This window comes from Tarenaya hassleriana, unplaced genomic scaffold (genome assembly GCF_000463585.1).
Source record: "Tarenaya hassleriana unplaced genomic scaffold, ASM46358v1 Cleome4, whole genome shotgun sequence".
Classification (NCBI taxonomy): domain Eukaryota; kingdom Viridiplantae; phylum Streptophyta; class Magnoliopsida; order Brassicales; family Cleomaceae; genus Tarenaya; species Tarenaya hassleriana.
The window spans coordinates 4822837-4837367 of record NW_010966881.1 but is presented as its reverse complement, the minus strand read 5'-3'; the positions used below and the strand labels follow the sequence as shown (position 1 = coordinate 4837367).

General features: G+C 40.0%; 4 protein-coding genes across 4 annotated transcripts in view; 2 read left to right on the top strand and 2 right to left on the bottom strand.

Moving 5' to 3' along the window:
• Positions 1–5687, top strand: part of LOC104824075 — an 8117-nt gene extending 2430 nt beyond the window's left edge. Inside the window, exons 7-21 of the mRNA XM_010556003.1 lie at positions 1–349; positions 447–492; positions 1290–1382; positions 1481–1536; positions 1805–1916; positions 2159–2370; positions 2458–2521; positions 2666–3760; positions 3840–3917; positions 4129–4203; positions 4302–4718; positions 4857–5084; positions 5175–5216; positions 5297–5359; positions 5467–5687. Of these exons, the coding sequence (XP_010554305.1) occupies positions 1–349; positions 447–492; positions 1290–1382; positions 1481–1536; positions 1805–1916; positions 2159–2370; positions 2458–2521; positions 2666–3760; positions 3840–3917; positions 4129–4203; positions 4302–4718; positions 4857–5084; positions 5175–5216; positions 5297–5359; positions 5467–5556 (3020 nt within the window). The 3' untranslated portion in view covers positions 5557–5687. The remainder of the gene's footprint in view (positions 350–446; positions 493–1289; positions 1383–1480; positions 1537–1804; positions 1917–2158; positions 2371–2457; positions 2522–2665; positions 3761–3839; positions 3918–4128; positions 4204–4301; positions 4719–4856; positions 5085–5174; positions 5217–5296; positions 5360–5466) is intronic.
• Positions 5688–6924: 1237 nt separating this feature from the next.
• LOC104824074 lies at positions 6925–7782 on the top strand. The gene has a single exon (XM_010556002.2). It carries the CDS (start codon positions 7032–7034, stop codon positions 7539–7541), a length of 510 nt encoding a protein of 169 aa, XP_010554304.1. The 5' UTR covers positions 6925–7031; the 3' UTR covers positions 7542–7782.
• Positions 7783–9038: 1256 nt separating this feature from the next.
• LOC104824073 (uncharacterized protein At1g04910-like) lies at positions 9039–12342 on the bottom strand. Its single transcript, XM_019203828.1, has 8 exons — positions 11538–12342; positions 11295–11362; positions 11110–11198; positions 10853–11015; positions 10353–10642; positions 10052–10256; positions 9788–9945; positions 9039–9606 (listed from the first exon to the last, which is right to left on the bottom strand). Exons 1-8 carry the CDS (start codon positions 11785–11787, stop codon positions 9333–9335), a joined length of 1497 nt encoding a protein of 498 aa, XP_019059373.1. The 5' UTR covers positions 11788–12342; the 3' UTR covers positions 9039–9332.
• A 1577-nt stretch (positions 12343–13919) lies between these two features.
• Positions 13920–14531, bottom strand: part of LOC104824072 (ARF guanine-nucleotide exchange factor GNOM) — a 5669-nt gene continuing 5057 nt past the window's right edge. The window contains exon 3 of the mRNA XM_019203768.1: positions 13920–14531. Within this exon, the coding sequence (XP_019059313.1) occupies positions 14237–14531 (295 nt within the window). The 3' untranslated portion in view covers positions 13920–14236.

Below are 14531 nucleotides of genomic sequence, written 5' to 3'. Positions count from 1 at the left end.
AGCGTCGCCGTGAGAGTCAACGTGCTAGAGATAAAGAGCGAGAAAGAGAGAGGGAACGTGAACGGGAGAGAGAACGCGAGCGGCAACGGGAACGTGAACGGCAAAGAGAAAGAGACCGACAACGGGAAAGAGACCTCGAAAGGAAACGGATTCTGGAACAGCGAGAGAAGGAAAGGGAACGGGAACGGGAGCGTAAACGTGCCCTTGAGATGAAGCGTGTACGGACTCCAACCCCTAGAGCTATTTCGAGGGACAGAAAGGAACGAACTCCAATACCAAGAGCAGTTAGTAGGGATGTACGTAGTTCCTCCTTACGGCGAGATGCACCACATCATGAAGCTTCAAATAGGTTCTTTTTCGATCTCTGTCACGCTCTTCAACTGGAATACAGGGCATTCTTTGTGTTGACGCCTTGGACACTAACTTGGTTTCTGTTATGCCTGAAGGCGCCCTTCGCCGGTTGAGCCGATAAGGAGAGATTATGTATGCAAGGTAAAACAGTGTTTCAAGAGTATCATCATTCAATGATGCTATTACCTCCACTGCAGGGATTCTCATGATCTTCCTTTCTGCATATAAATTCTCCTGGTGTTCTTAAATCTTCGCTGGGGACTTGTTTCCTTCCTTCTCTTGGCCTCTGGTTCAAGTACACTCTCAGCTCCCGAGACAATTCTCGATGCATTTCATTTTCCTCCTCTATTTGCTTACTGGGACCTCTTTTTTTGTTCTATTTTCTTCTGAGTTCAGCTTGCTTGTGCACCATTCGTTCCATTTGATATCTTCCTCTTCGGGTGAATATTCCTTGTTCTTTTCTTTGCCACCTAATTTAGGTGGCATTTCCCAGTTATTTTGATCAAGTTTCTGATCCGCTGCATCCTTCCTTTGATGTTATTTATCACTCTCTTGAAGTTATGAGAACTTTCTTGTTGCAGTACCTTAGCACAAGCTGCCGTAATAGTTCCTTATTTCTTGTGTTGTCTCGGAGGCCAACATTGGCATGTGTTGTGTTTTGGTTCAAAACTTTCCTGGATGAGATTTTTGGACTAAGATTGATGGCAATATGGAACGTTCAGAAGGATGAGACCTGAGATGCTTATATCTTTTTTTTTGCACCAATCAAAGATGTCTACCTTAGATTTGTATTTTTTTCCGCTGATTATGTATAAAAAATTATTTTTACCACTCGGTTCGGCATGAAGCAGCTACCTGCCCTCTGTATCGGCATACTGCTATCCTCATTATTGATGTGGAAAATCATTTTCACTTGATGATTTTACTTCTTTTTGCAGGTCTCTTCCACCCGATTGGTTGATGAGGAGAGGGATTATTTGACAATTGGTAGACGGTATCCTAGAATTTTTGTGCCTTCTGAGCTCTCAAAGGTATTATTGTTTTTCTGCTTATCAACTACTCTCTAATTCTAAAGATATCTTTAGTGGGTGCTTTGTTGCATGCTTAACCCCCTCTTTATATCTTTCAGGTTGTAGTGAACTGGCCGAAGCAAAAGCTTACCCTCTCTATGCATACTGCTGTCAGGTGCTTTAATCTTTTTGCTTTTGGAGTTACATTTTGTCCGTCCGAGAAAATACGTTTTTTCATTTTCTCTATACGACTCCACTTGTTTGCTTCATTTGGAATGGGAAATAGATTTAATGGACAGAAGCTTTACAATTTGTTTTATTGACTAAGTCTACTAGAATTAAACCTTGTACCATTTTTGTGTTTTATCTTCTCGAACTTGTGTTGTATTATATATTCTTAGATGGTTTAGTGAATCTGACGTTCTTCTACTGAGTTGGAGCAGCTTTGAACATGATTGCATTGAAGATGATGGGGTTGCTGTTAAAGATATTCTCAACAAGTCACTGGCTGAAGCACCTTTTAGATCTGGTGGAAATAATGTGTGGAATGCTAAGGTCGGTTGTCGCTAGATTAGATTACATCCCTCTGCGTTATATTCTTTCTTTTTGTTTGAGTTGATGTTCAGTGCTTGGCCCTTATATCTTTTAGATGATTACTTATCGCTTCTGGATATTGTGAAATGCAAGTTGCATTACTGTATAGATCTGATTGATCTGTATTTCTGATATGTTTTTTTCTAGTACTTGTAAGAAACTTGCTTGTGTGTAATGGTTGTTTCTTTCTTTCTGTTATTCAGATGATTTTGATGAGCGGGCTTAGCAGGACTGCTCTGGAAGATCTTTCTTCAGACAAAATATTTGAAGATCGTATACCCCATATATGTAACATTCTAAAATTTGCAGTTCTTAAAAAGGATCATTCTCTCACAGCAATTGGTGGTCCATGGGATCCTGCAGATGGCAAGGACCCATCAGTTGATCCATCTTCCCTAATTCAGACAGTCTTGAGGTCTGTTGCTTTATTTGGACTTTTTTACATGGAGATTTGTCACTCTTTGTTCCTTGTTTGAGGCTTGAGAGGGCCTTTGCATTGCAGATACACAAAGGATATGCTTCAACTTGATTTGCGCAATTGCCGTAACTGGAACCCTTTTCTCGAGGTATTATTTTGCCTCTTTGCCTCAGATTGCATTGAAGTGTTTGGATGATTATGTCTAGATTGGCATATCTGTGATAGGTTAGACTATCTAATATTAGTGCATAGGGCACTTACCTTTTCTTTTGCTTATTTTTTTCCTTTGCAGATACATTACGACAGAGTTGGTGAAGATGGACTCTTTAGTTACAAAGAGACCACAGTTTTATTTGTGCCGGATTTATCAGATTGCCTTCCTTCATTTGATTCTTGGAGAGCCCAATGGTTGGCGCATAGGAAAGTTATTGCTGAAAGAGAGAGTCTACTCTCCCTGAAGGATGAGGTTAAGAAAGACAGTGTTAACATGGAAAAGGACATTGATGATGCTAGTAAAGTAGCCAAAGATGCAGATAAAACATCACAGGGAGAAGCTTCTGGAGCTCAGACAACTGGAACTAAGAAGACCGTGAAAAAGATTATCAAAAGAGTAGTTAGAAGACCTGTTAATGGAAGTAAAGCAACTGGTAAAAAAGATGAGAAGTCTGATGAGAAGGATGCATCTGAGCAGGTTGCCAAATCAGAGACGTCAGCCCCACAAGAAGAATCCTCAGGTACAGCTGCTAAGAAAAAAGTAGTGAAAAGGGTTGTGGCAAAAGCCAAACAGAATGAGGAAAAGGGGACAATGGCAAAAGACACCCAGAATGAAGTGAAGAGCACCGGAGTGGAGATAGGATCCACTACAGGGATATCTAAAGATAAGCCTGTTGACAGCTTAGATCCCAGTGCGAAGGCTACGGAACAGGCCTCTACAAAGACAACTGTAAAGAAGAAAATTATCAAAAGGGTGCCTAAACAGAAGGCTGCTGAAGTAGACAGCAATAGTGAAATGAAGAAAGATGGGGATAATGGTGAGAAAAAGGTAGTGGAGGCGGGTAAGAATCCACCTGATTCAGGTGTGAAGGATGCAGAGGTCAAAACAGTTGAGACCAAACAAACGCCCAAATCTCCAAAAGATGAAAAAAAGGAGATGAAGGTTGAGGGAGAGAACAACTCAGAGATTCCATCTGAAGGGAAAAAGGTTAATGGGAATGATGCTGGTGAAACGAAGGGAAAAGAAAAATGTATCGAGAAAGAGACGAAAGAGAGAGATGGTAAAGATGAGTCCAGGATTCTTGTGAATAAAGAAATCAAGGACAGGAAAAAATCTGAGGAACCTCCTCGTCCAGGATTCATTCTACAAATGAAACGAAACAAAGACTCTAAAGTATGTTGACCACAAGAAAGTTTTATGTTACAACTTTCTGAAGAAATATCTTTCTCTAATCTGCGATCCTTTGTTTTAGCAGTTGCGTTCCCTCTCGGTCTCCCTGGATTCGCTCTTGGATTACACTGACAAGGACTTTGACGAATCATCATTTGAGGTCAGTTTTCCAGGTTATTTTTGTCAAGGTCAATAATGTCCTTTTTTCTTTGCGGGTTTCCATCTCTCTTATACTTTGTTTAGTCTTTATAAACATTTTATTTTCATTTTCTTTCTCATTGGGCTTGGTAGACTACTTTTGGTAATACTACTGATTCTACTGAAGCAATCAGCTTACTTATCACACTATACATTGCATGTGATCCTGGCAGCTTTCATTGTTTGCTGAAGCGATGTTTGAGATGCTTCAATATCAAATGGGTTGCCGTATTTTGGCCTTTCTCCAGGTTAGTTTGTGGTCATTGTTCCTGAATTATCTTTTGGTTCAGAGTCGCCACAAACTTGCTTATGTTTTTCCTTTTCCCCCTCATTTCCCCCCATAAAGATACTCCGTGTGAAATTTGTGAGACAAAGAAATCAACGGAAGAGGCATCAGGAAGAGATATCTGCCAAGGAAAGCGAGGCAAAATCCCCAACAAAGCGTCAGAAGACAGGTGAACATCCAGAAAAAGATACCTCTGTTAAACCTGGATCCGATGCTCCAATGGATGATAAAGAAGTTTTGGTCAAGGAAGCTGTTGCAAACACTGAAGAAGTTTCATGCGATAAAGAAGTTACCGGTAATGAGGCTACTTCTATGGAAGTGGAAAGCGAGGAGAAGTTGGATGATAAGGCTGATGAAGAAGAAGAGGATCCTGAAGAAGAGGATCCGGAAGAAGATCCTGAAGAGGATATGGAAGAAGACCCTGAAGAAAACGAGGAAACTGGGGATGCAAATCCAGAGCAAGGGCCTGGTGAGGAGGTATGATTTACTCATCTGCCAAGCTGTTTTCATAGTGCAGCCCTTCTGAAGTTCAATCTTAAGAAATTTGGCATTGAATTGTACCACAAATGGTTTAACTATTGAATATTTTCGCTTCTTTATTGTTTCTTTTTACAGCACAAGAATGATGAGCAGCCAGAGAAGACTAATGCCACTGCTGCTGATCCTCCTGCTACCGAGGTTGAGGAGGCGGCAACTGAGAAAAAAGAAACAAAAGATGAATCGGCAGAGGACAAGACTGATCACGAAGCACCTGAAATAAAGCCGGACCTGGAAGCAGACAAGGATAAGGTAGCTTCTGATGCGCCAAAGAGAGAAGAAAAGGTTAATAAGGAGTTGTTACAGGTAAAAGTAAAGTATACTCCCTGCAAACTTAAAAAGAGACACTTTCACTCACAATGAATTTGATTTGGAATTCCTTTTCTATGGGTTCAGGCATTTAGGTTCTTTGACCGCTACCAAGTTGGCTACATCAGGGTGAGAGGAGAAGCTCAACACTAAACAAAACAATTCAAAGGTCATTTTTTTTGGAGATGAATCTGAAATTGTTGTTGCAGGTGGAAGACATGAGGTTGATCATCCACAGCTTAGGGAAGTTCCTGTCTCACCGCGAAGTAAAGGTGATTGCTAACATTCTATCTGATGGATGACTTGCCTTTAGAAAATCCGATTGGTTTCTCCCATTATTATTCATTATTTCTTTCTTTTGGGTAATATTGGGTATCAGGAACTGGTGCAAAGCGCGTTGTTGGAGAGCAACACTGGAAGGGATGACAGAATCTTGTACGATAAGTTGGTCAGGATGTCTCTGGCCTGAGTTCCTTCCATTTCCCAACACTGGACGCCTCTGAAACTATTTTTCTCTTGTCTTTTCGATTATTACTGTTAAATACAATCACAATCTGGAAATAATCACCCTTCATTTTGATGGATTATGTTTTTTTGTTAGTTAGACGTCGTCTGCATTTAACTACAACATTTTTAGACAATAATATATAACTATTTTTTAAATCTAAAAATTACAGAATTTTCTTTTCATGAAATTGCATAAATTGTTGTCCAAAACCCCTCTCGGACTACAATTGGTTGAGGCTGGAAATAGCATCTTTGCTAATTTAGTCATGAGTTGTCAGATTACTTCAGGTGCCCCAGCTAACACCATTCCATGAGGAAACACCATAACCATTGCCAATTCCTTTCTTTGGCATTGCATTCTTGTCTGGTTTTCGGGCTCTATAGAGAATCCAAGACCCGGAGCAACACACCCGAATGGTAGACCAGGCACTTATTACCGATTTATCGGTTAAACTAAGGAGATATCATTTCTTCCCAGGCTTTCCCGTTGCCGTTGCGCATAAGCTTCTCAGTTTGTCGGCGTCCTTCATGACTTGGCTGGCATTACAGTAGGGCTTTCCCTGTACATGGTTTTCAAGATTTCAGAGTACGCTTTCGTCGGGGATGTGACCAAGACAAAGACAGCCTTGTGTTTCGAGGCTTCTGATGGATTAGTAATCGGCTCTTCTTTTCTTAAACTTGGGTAGCGATTTGGCGGGTCATATGAGGAGATGCACCAGACCTTTCATCAAAGAATTTTTTATCTGATGGCCAACTCTTTGTTACCGGTCCCAAGATGTGATTCGGATAAGGATGGAAAAGATACCGACCCAAGTGGTGAAAGACTGTTCCTTTCTCTGGAAACAACTTCTTGAGCTCATGCCCTCGAATGAGGAGATCGAGAATGGGACAAGGTAGTTGTTTGTCCTCATGACCAACCATGGGATGTTCTTCTTGGCGGAAGAACATTCTGTAACGGTCGCTGTAATAATGAGGACAGATGGAGATACAGATGAGAGGGGGTGATATGTTGATGCGTTTCCTCTTCAGCTATCAGCAGAGTTCTTACCAAAGTTGCCAAACTGACTATTGAGAGATGGGGGAGGTTTTTGAAACTAAACATACTATGGAGAAATAATTAGAATTATCAATAGTTTAGGGGCTGTAGCTAAGTTTCGACGAAAATTTTCAGTCGGAGACAAACGGAACGTGCTAATCACGTGGACTTCACGGTAACGGCAAACCATAGCGAGTTTCTAGAAGCTGACTCGCGGTCTGACTCCGATTCCGTTAAATACAATGTATTTCTTTTTTCTTTTTATTATTTAAATAGCGACAAAGGGGTTTTTGAGGGGTTTTAAGGGGAGTCTTCCTCTTTAGTCTTTTGCAGTACAAAGACAATTACAAACCCTAGCGATTTTTCTAACAATTGACTCGTTATCCGACGAGAGTACGATTATGGCAACTGCGGATCTGAAAACGACGAAATCCGACGCCGAAACTCGAAACAGAGACGATCCGTCGACGCCGCAGGGAGATTCGTCGACCAATTTGCGAGATCCGGCGGAATCTGAAGCTCCGAAAGAAGATTTGAATCGATCGAAGGAAGGAGACGAAATCGAGGAAGATGAAGACGATGAAGAGGAAGGCGAGTGCGGGTTTTGCCTGTTCATGAAAGGAGGTGGTTGCAAGGAAAGCTTTATAGCGTGGGAAAATTGCATAGAGGAAGCTGAGAAGAACGAGGAAGATATCGTCACGAAGTGTACGGAGGTCACGGCTTCGCTCAAGAAGTGTATGGACGCTCACGCCGATTACTATGAGCCGATCCTGAGGGCGGAGAAGGCTGCGCAGGAGGAGGCGAAGATGGAGTTGGAACGAGAGAAGGCGGAGGAGGAGGCTAAGAAGGAAGCAGAGGGATCGAAGGGAAACGAGGGTTTGACGGAATTGGGAAAGAAAGCTGAGTCTTAGGTAACTTTCTGGTCTCTTGTTGATTTGATGGCGGACCAACGCTGAAATTTCGAGGAATTGTTAGCTAGGAACAAGATTTTCCTTGTTAGATTCGTTGATCTACAAGATCAACATATTGATCGGCTTTCGTCTCTGATTAAAATTATTGTCTGAGTAAGAAATAAGTCCATTGACTGAGATCAATTGTTTGGTTGACACTGCAAATTCAGTTCCATCTCAATGAATACTTCGATTTTGATTCTGCAAAGTGTTTAAAGTTCATTACTTGCTTAATGCCCATGAATGTTTCTATGTATCAAGCTGGCTTTTGCTCTGTGGACCTGTGGTTTATCCAAATTGATAACTTTCAGGCCATTTTCATGTGATTTGTTCCTTGTTCCAAATAAAGATGGTGACTTTTTAGTGATTGCTTACGGTTGCTGCATTTTCTGGCTCATGTTTTGGTTATCAATGTGATTCTATATTTCTATCTCAATCGTTGTCCACTTATGGGTTCATACATCTAAGATTCTTAAAAGCCTTCAGCTTTATGTGACTTTTCTGGATCTTTACCATTCAATCTTTGTCCACATATGTCTCATCTTTCCGAGATGTGAAACATTGCGAATCATCTCTGGGTATTTTCTTTGCATCGTTATTGAGCTTAACGTTTGATTTCTGCATAACCCTGTCAAGCATCATTCTAGGCAACCCATGTTCTTGACTTGTCGCTCATCGGTGTACTCTGTTCATATCTTTTATCCTTCCTCCCTGTATATTTTTTACTTGACCTTGTACTGTTTTTCTTAAGGTTCGGTTATAATTTTCCTGCTTCAGGTTTGAATTAGAATATAAGAAACATCTTGTTGCCTCATATTCTGTCTGGTCAGTGCATTTCCATTTTCTATATCTGTCTACTTTGAACAACTTTGGTTCATGTCTCGAAGTCTGGCTTTTTCAAGTCACCGAGAACCGTATCTCATGTGGGTGGCTAAAGCACATTCTAATTACCGAAAATAAAAGAAGAATAATCCATCTTCATATCCAATGTGTGTCCACTATGTTCATATGCTTTTTCTACTGGTTCTTGTGAAAACTTGAACTGTAATGGCCCATCATTTACATAACCTTAAACGAAGTTATTTTTCTCGACCAATTGGATTTGCACATACTCCCCATATGTTTTGTCTTGCTCTGTGGGTTTTACATACCAGTCTCTCCCTTTCGAATACAAGCAAGAGGGTTTCTTTTTATTACAAAAAAAGGAACAAGAATAAGGAATCTTTACAAGAACGGAGAAATATGGCAAAAGAATGAAACAGGGTTTGAGAATGATTGCTTGTTTTGGAACACACTTTAGTTGAGTGGCAGTGGAACTGTGAATTGAACGAAAAGGCTTACCACTTACTATCTTCTGGGAAACCAAGCGAGAGTTCATAGTTCAATTCATACAGGTTTGAGCTGCAAATTCAAGTCAAGGAAGAAAATCTTCACCAGCTTAGCATCAAACAGTAGAGATGAAATCAAGCCCCAAGGGGGGGAATAACTGAGACCTGTTGCAATCTGTATCTTAGGTTATTCTTTTCAAAATTCTATAAGATGATACAGCTTCTTCTTTTCTTTTGGGTTACATTACATCTATTCAACTTATGTAGACCTGAGGAACATGCAGGAAAACTGAAAGAAAGATATGAACAATAGAAAGAAAAACTCAGAGAAGGAACTATCATTCTCTAGTGTTTTCGCAATTGCATACCGTCCTAGGCCTCCTCTTGTGGAAGCAAACGCTCAGCATATGCAGAAAACTTGATTTCACTGCCTCCAACTGTAGTTTCTAGCGCCAAGCATCTCACTGCAAGTCGTGCCTTTGCAAAGACATTCTTGAGGATTAGCATAGAAGTAATCTTCCTCCTTAGGTTTGTCAGATATTACTCTCCTACGTGTCGGCTCTCCCATTCGCTGATCGTGGGCTTCCCTCACAGCTACTGAAAACTGTTCCCACGAGATCGTCTTGTTCTGATGCAGATCGATAAGCTCCACGAGCCTCTTGCGGTCAAGAAGGATTGTCCTCTTAAACCCGAGGTATCTGCAATATACATACATGGCCAGAACTGAAATGGTTTAGTATATTTTCTCTTACCGTTTTATCTCTGCAAACCGTTTCAGCAAGTGTGAGAACTGTCTTGATGCATGTGTGTTTATATAACTAGTTGTGCATAACTCTGAATTGTTAGAACAGTGAATGATCCGATCCACAGAAGAGTTACCTCCGATGACCTTCCACGAGTTTTGCCATGTTTCCATAGTACGTAGGAAGAAACGTGTTGCTAGCCACCGATACAATGAAATCTAGGGCAGCCATCTGGGAGGAATGGTTCTGAAACTGTTGCAACTCCGCTGGCCCTAAAAGCATTTCCTTTTTCACCTGAAGCCACATACCATCAGATTAATCAGGAAAGTGCAAGAACACCAAGTTCACTAATCCGCTCTTTTTCGCAAGAGAAGAAAAAACCCATGAGTCATAAGCTTACAATTCTTGGAAATGCTTCCTTTAGAACTGTCAATCTCTTCTCGGCCCCGTAAATCTCACCAGCTGCAATGTATATTTGCATATCCTTTTGGAAACCCAGTGCTGTTAGAGCCAAAGCTGCTTCCTCTGGAGTTAGAGGACACAGTCCTTGAGCTCTCCTCTCCTCAGAAACTATCTCTTTTTCTCTCCACCATGGATATGTATACCTAGAAAGAACACAGAATCCAATCACAATTTGTAAGACAAACAACAATACTTAAGATGTAGACACCAATCAACAAAGCTTTTTGCAAGGAAAAAACCTCATCTTTTTTAGTTCTTCAGCCTCTTCTTCAGTGCAGCCACGAGTGCAGCCAGAGAAAGCCAACATGTCCATCTCATATCTCAGATGCAAAGCCACGAATGGACCCCTTTGTTGGAGAACATCGACCAACTTAGACCCCAAAGCCTCGATCCCCGGAGTGAATTTCAGTCCCTGGAAGTTCACCCGGCACCTAAGCTTCTGGAGTTCAAGGGGAAGACCGTTGTTCGCCAAACGGGCATCAGTCCTATTGAAGTGCACAACTTTATGCTTGTTGAAAAGAGGTAATACCTGAACAACAAGAAACGCAGGAAGAAATCGATATGGAGACCATAGAAGTTTATACTCTATGAAAATGGCAAATCACAACCAAGAAACTCATCAGTAAGAACAAGCACACTCTGAAACTGTTTTCTACTTGTTGTCATAACGAGTAACTAGCAATCAGTGTCAGTAGAAGTCAAATAGCACGGTTGTGGCTAGCAAAAGTTTCACACAAACCTGTTGCAAGTAATATTTGTCATCAGACCAGCTCACAGGCGACATTTCAAATGGCTGGTAACCGTATTTCCTGCCATACCGCTTCGGTATCCTCCTAATTATCCGAACTTCGTCTCTCAATGAATCAATGAAATGTCTTACATCGAAAATATCCTCAAAATCACTGCAGGACACAACCCATGAAGCTTGAGAGTGCTAAATGAGCTAAACCATCATGTAAATTTGACATAGGATCTCATAGAAACATAGAAACAAACCTTGGATCGGCCCAGAAAGATGCCTTATCAAGCTCAGGAACAACAAGAGTCAAGTTCAACAACCGAGCAACTGTCACCATGTCACAGATCTGGAAAAAAAAAACGAACTTTTCAGCCTATGCGTCAAAATCCAGAAACCTAAACAAAGCCGAAGAGTGAGAAAGCGATCGAAGCAATTGGCGAACCGCGGCTCGCATTTGATTCAATCCACCATTACAGGATACTCGAAGAAAACCATTGCTTGTATAATTTCCTGCAAAAATCAACATTTCCGCTAAGCCACCAAACACCGAAAGAAATAGCCATGAGCCAATAAATCTCACAAGCAGACTAAACCTTCAAATCGTTGTCAATGAAAAAAAAATCAAACCCTGATGCACCCATGAATCAATCGAGGAACCCAGAAAAAGCAATACGCAGAAATTTACTCGGAGATGGAAGAGGAAGCGGCGGTCGGACCGGCCCGACTGGGCGGGAAAATCTGGAAATCTGATTGCTCAGACCGGTGAAGATCCTCGAATGCCAAAGCTCGCCGATAGCGAAGAGCTGAACCAGGCAAGTCCATACCAAAATGCTGGAGCAGACCCTCACGAACCAAATTTGCAAGCGAGGCTTGGGCACTGTCGGAGCTGGAGCCTTGTCGCTCCTCGCGTGATTACCCTCTGATCTAATCTCCATTTCTCTCCGACAAGCATCATTATCGCTTCATGGGAGACGAAATCAAAACGAGACCCAAATACCACGGAACTATGTATATTGATTTGCGTGGAGTTTCTTCAAAATGCAGAAATAGATACCCGACAAAAGCGAATCAGAGGCTCTGAAACAGCTTCGATGGGAAAGTTTAAGGGATTGAATCCAGAGGCTGATATCGTAAATGTGAAATGTAGGTCGGATTTCGGGGAAAATCATCCAGAGAAAGAAAGCGAAAAGGGGAGCGAGGGATCACGAGCGGGGAGTGGTGAGAAGAGGAGAGAAAATGGCCAACAAATACAGATACATCCTTCAGTTCTAATCTATATCCAGCTCTTTAGTTTCCCGAGAAAAAAAAAACTCGAAACTTTCCCGAGAAAACCTCTCTTCGTTTTCAACTCCGACGAATATTTCAGCCTCTCGCTAAGAGGGTATCTTCCAAAATCAGAAATTTCTTAAAATGTTGAGATTCTGCAGAAACTTGGAAACCCGAAATGCTCAGACCAGTCCAGTCCTCTCTGTCTCCACTCCAGAGTTCAGCTGTTAAAGAACCATTAATTACATATTGCAGGGAAAAATCAGACATATATATATATATATATATATATTACGAAAAAATTATTTGATTTGATATATTTTTTTTCCATAATTGATATATAAATTGAGAAATAAATTAATAAATATTCACAAATAACAACACTACTTAATACTGGCTTTCAAGATGAGAAATTGGCAAGGAGAAGTATGTGTGGAATCGTTGGAGCATTTTGAACTTCGTACCTAATAAGAGTGCTTCTTCAACGGCTCTCTTCTTTTGATTTGCCATTTAGAATTTAACCCTTTAGCATAGTCACAAATGGTTTCCCTTTCAATTAAAGGAAAGTTACCCCTTTTTCTTTAGAGAATCAAGTTAATTATGATATCTTTTGTTATTTATTATACCCCATGCATATACACACACAAAAACCCATCTCGCTTGTGTTACCAAGAAAAGAACAAATCAACCCGACACGACGGATATGTTTTCTTGATCACCACTAATATTGCCAAATAATACAAAATCATTCGAACCATCACCGTTGATTATGGTCACGTTTTCATCTCAGCCGTTGGTTCCATGCTATGGAGGTTTCTAATTGGGCACCGTTTCTTGGAGCCTAAATGGGAATTGGAAAATGGACAGATCATTTACAACTTGGAACCAATATTACACAATTGGCCTTATTTTTCACGAAGCCCAAACTCCTTAAAGGACAGTAAAGAAAACTCTAGACAAAGTAGAGGGTCCGGTCTGCAACTATAGTGAATATATCTACAACAGAGCACGATAATCACCTAGCGGATCCTGAAAAAATTTAGGGTGGTACATTATTATATATATAATATAAAAATCAATAAAAATATATTATTATGTATATTTTAAAATTGAATTATATGATTTTTATTTTTTTAAAATATATCCATAACAATTTTATTTGTAAAAATATATTTTTTTCGATCAAACAAACTAAACAATCACTTAAAAATTGATCACCAATCCGATTGCACAAAACTATCGCTATAAAATTCATTATTAAAAAAACATCTTTCAACGGTCGCGGTAACAACGAATAAAATTTATGTTAATTTCAAAAGTTTTGTATACTACTACATATGAAAGATATTTTTTGTTTTCACCATGAGACGAGAAAAATTTCTAATATTAACAAAATTTATAAATATAATTAAAATATAGAAATTGATGAACAAATAAAAATAAAATTATTTTAAATAAAAACTATAACACTATATACATTTAATTTGGTTTTTTTTATATGATTAAATACCAGATTTAGAGAATCTGTTAGAGAATTAAGAAAAAATGGAAGATTAAAAATAGATGGAAACAATGGAAACTACAACAAAATTTTATATTTATAACTGTGATTTTTTAAAGTAATTTTGTATTAGAAAAATACTTTTCTAAATAATTTTGTATTAGAAAAGAATTTTAAATTAAATAAAAAATAAAAAGTAAAAGACCTAAAATCTGCAGTGATTAAAAAATACATAACCTATTTTTTTAAAAAAATATAATACAAAAAATAGAAGGAAAAAAAAGATGGGAGGGGGCCACATAAAAAATTAACGGGACCTCTTTAACTATCTTGAAACCTTGTAAAAATTATAAATACATTAATTTTTTCACTGCACTTGTGGGTCACAATACTGTAACCTGCTTTTCCAGGCAGAGGCTTTGTCGAACAAATTCCCTACGTCTCGGCCTTGAGAACAAACAGAGCGAGTAAATGGGTTACAAATACAATCAGATACGTTTAGGAATTATCCGACACTTCCCAAGTTCCTACTCCTCTTTTCTGAGTTCTGTACACGATGGATCACGACGACTACTCCCAAGCGATTCACAAACGTGTTAATCTGGGGCCGTGGCTGTTTACGAAGCCGCTAAACCGCTCGAAGGGTTAGCGACAGTTCCGTCAACGGCCAAGCCAGAATCGTGATCAGGGAACAGCTCGGATCGCAAAGACGGAACAATGTTGTTGACATGAAGCCATGTCAGTTCCCACAAGCTGTCTCCACCGAGTGCACTTCTCTGTACGAGTACCCCTTTCGTCTTCATCGCGAGCAATATATTCTTGAGGAGATCGGGCACGGATTCTTGAAGCTTCTCGCTTTTCTTCCCTCGCACTTTCACCTTCATGTACTTCTCCATTCGGGTTAGAATGCCG

Excerpts from the sequence above, each read along its gene's own strand:
- LOC104824074 (XM_010556002.2), top strand. The coding sequence starts at position 7,032 with ATGGCAACTGCGGATCTGAAAACGACGAAATCCGACGCCGAAACTCGA.
- LOC104824073 (XM_019203828.1), bottom strand. The coding sequence starts at position 11,787 with ATGGAGATTAGATCAGAGGGTAATCACGCGAGGAGCGACAAGGCTCCA. Across the intron at positions 10,257-10,352 it reads GAAGAACTAAAAAAGATGAG|GTATACATATCCATGGTGGA; the intron begins GTTTTTTCCTTG and ends TGTTCTTTCTAG. Across the intron at positions 9,946-10,051 it reads AGGAAGCATTTCCAAGAATT|GTGAAAAAGGAAATGCTTTT; the intron begins GTAAGCTTATGA and ends ATGTGGCTTCAG.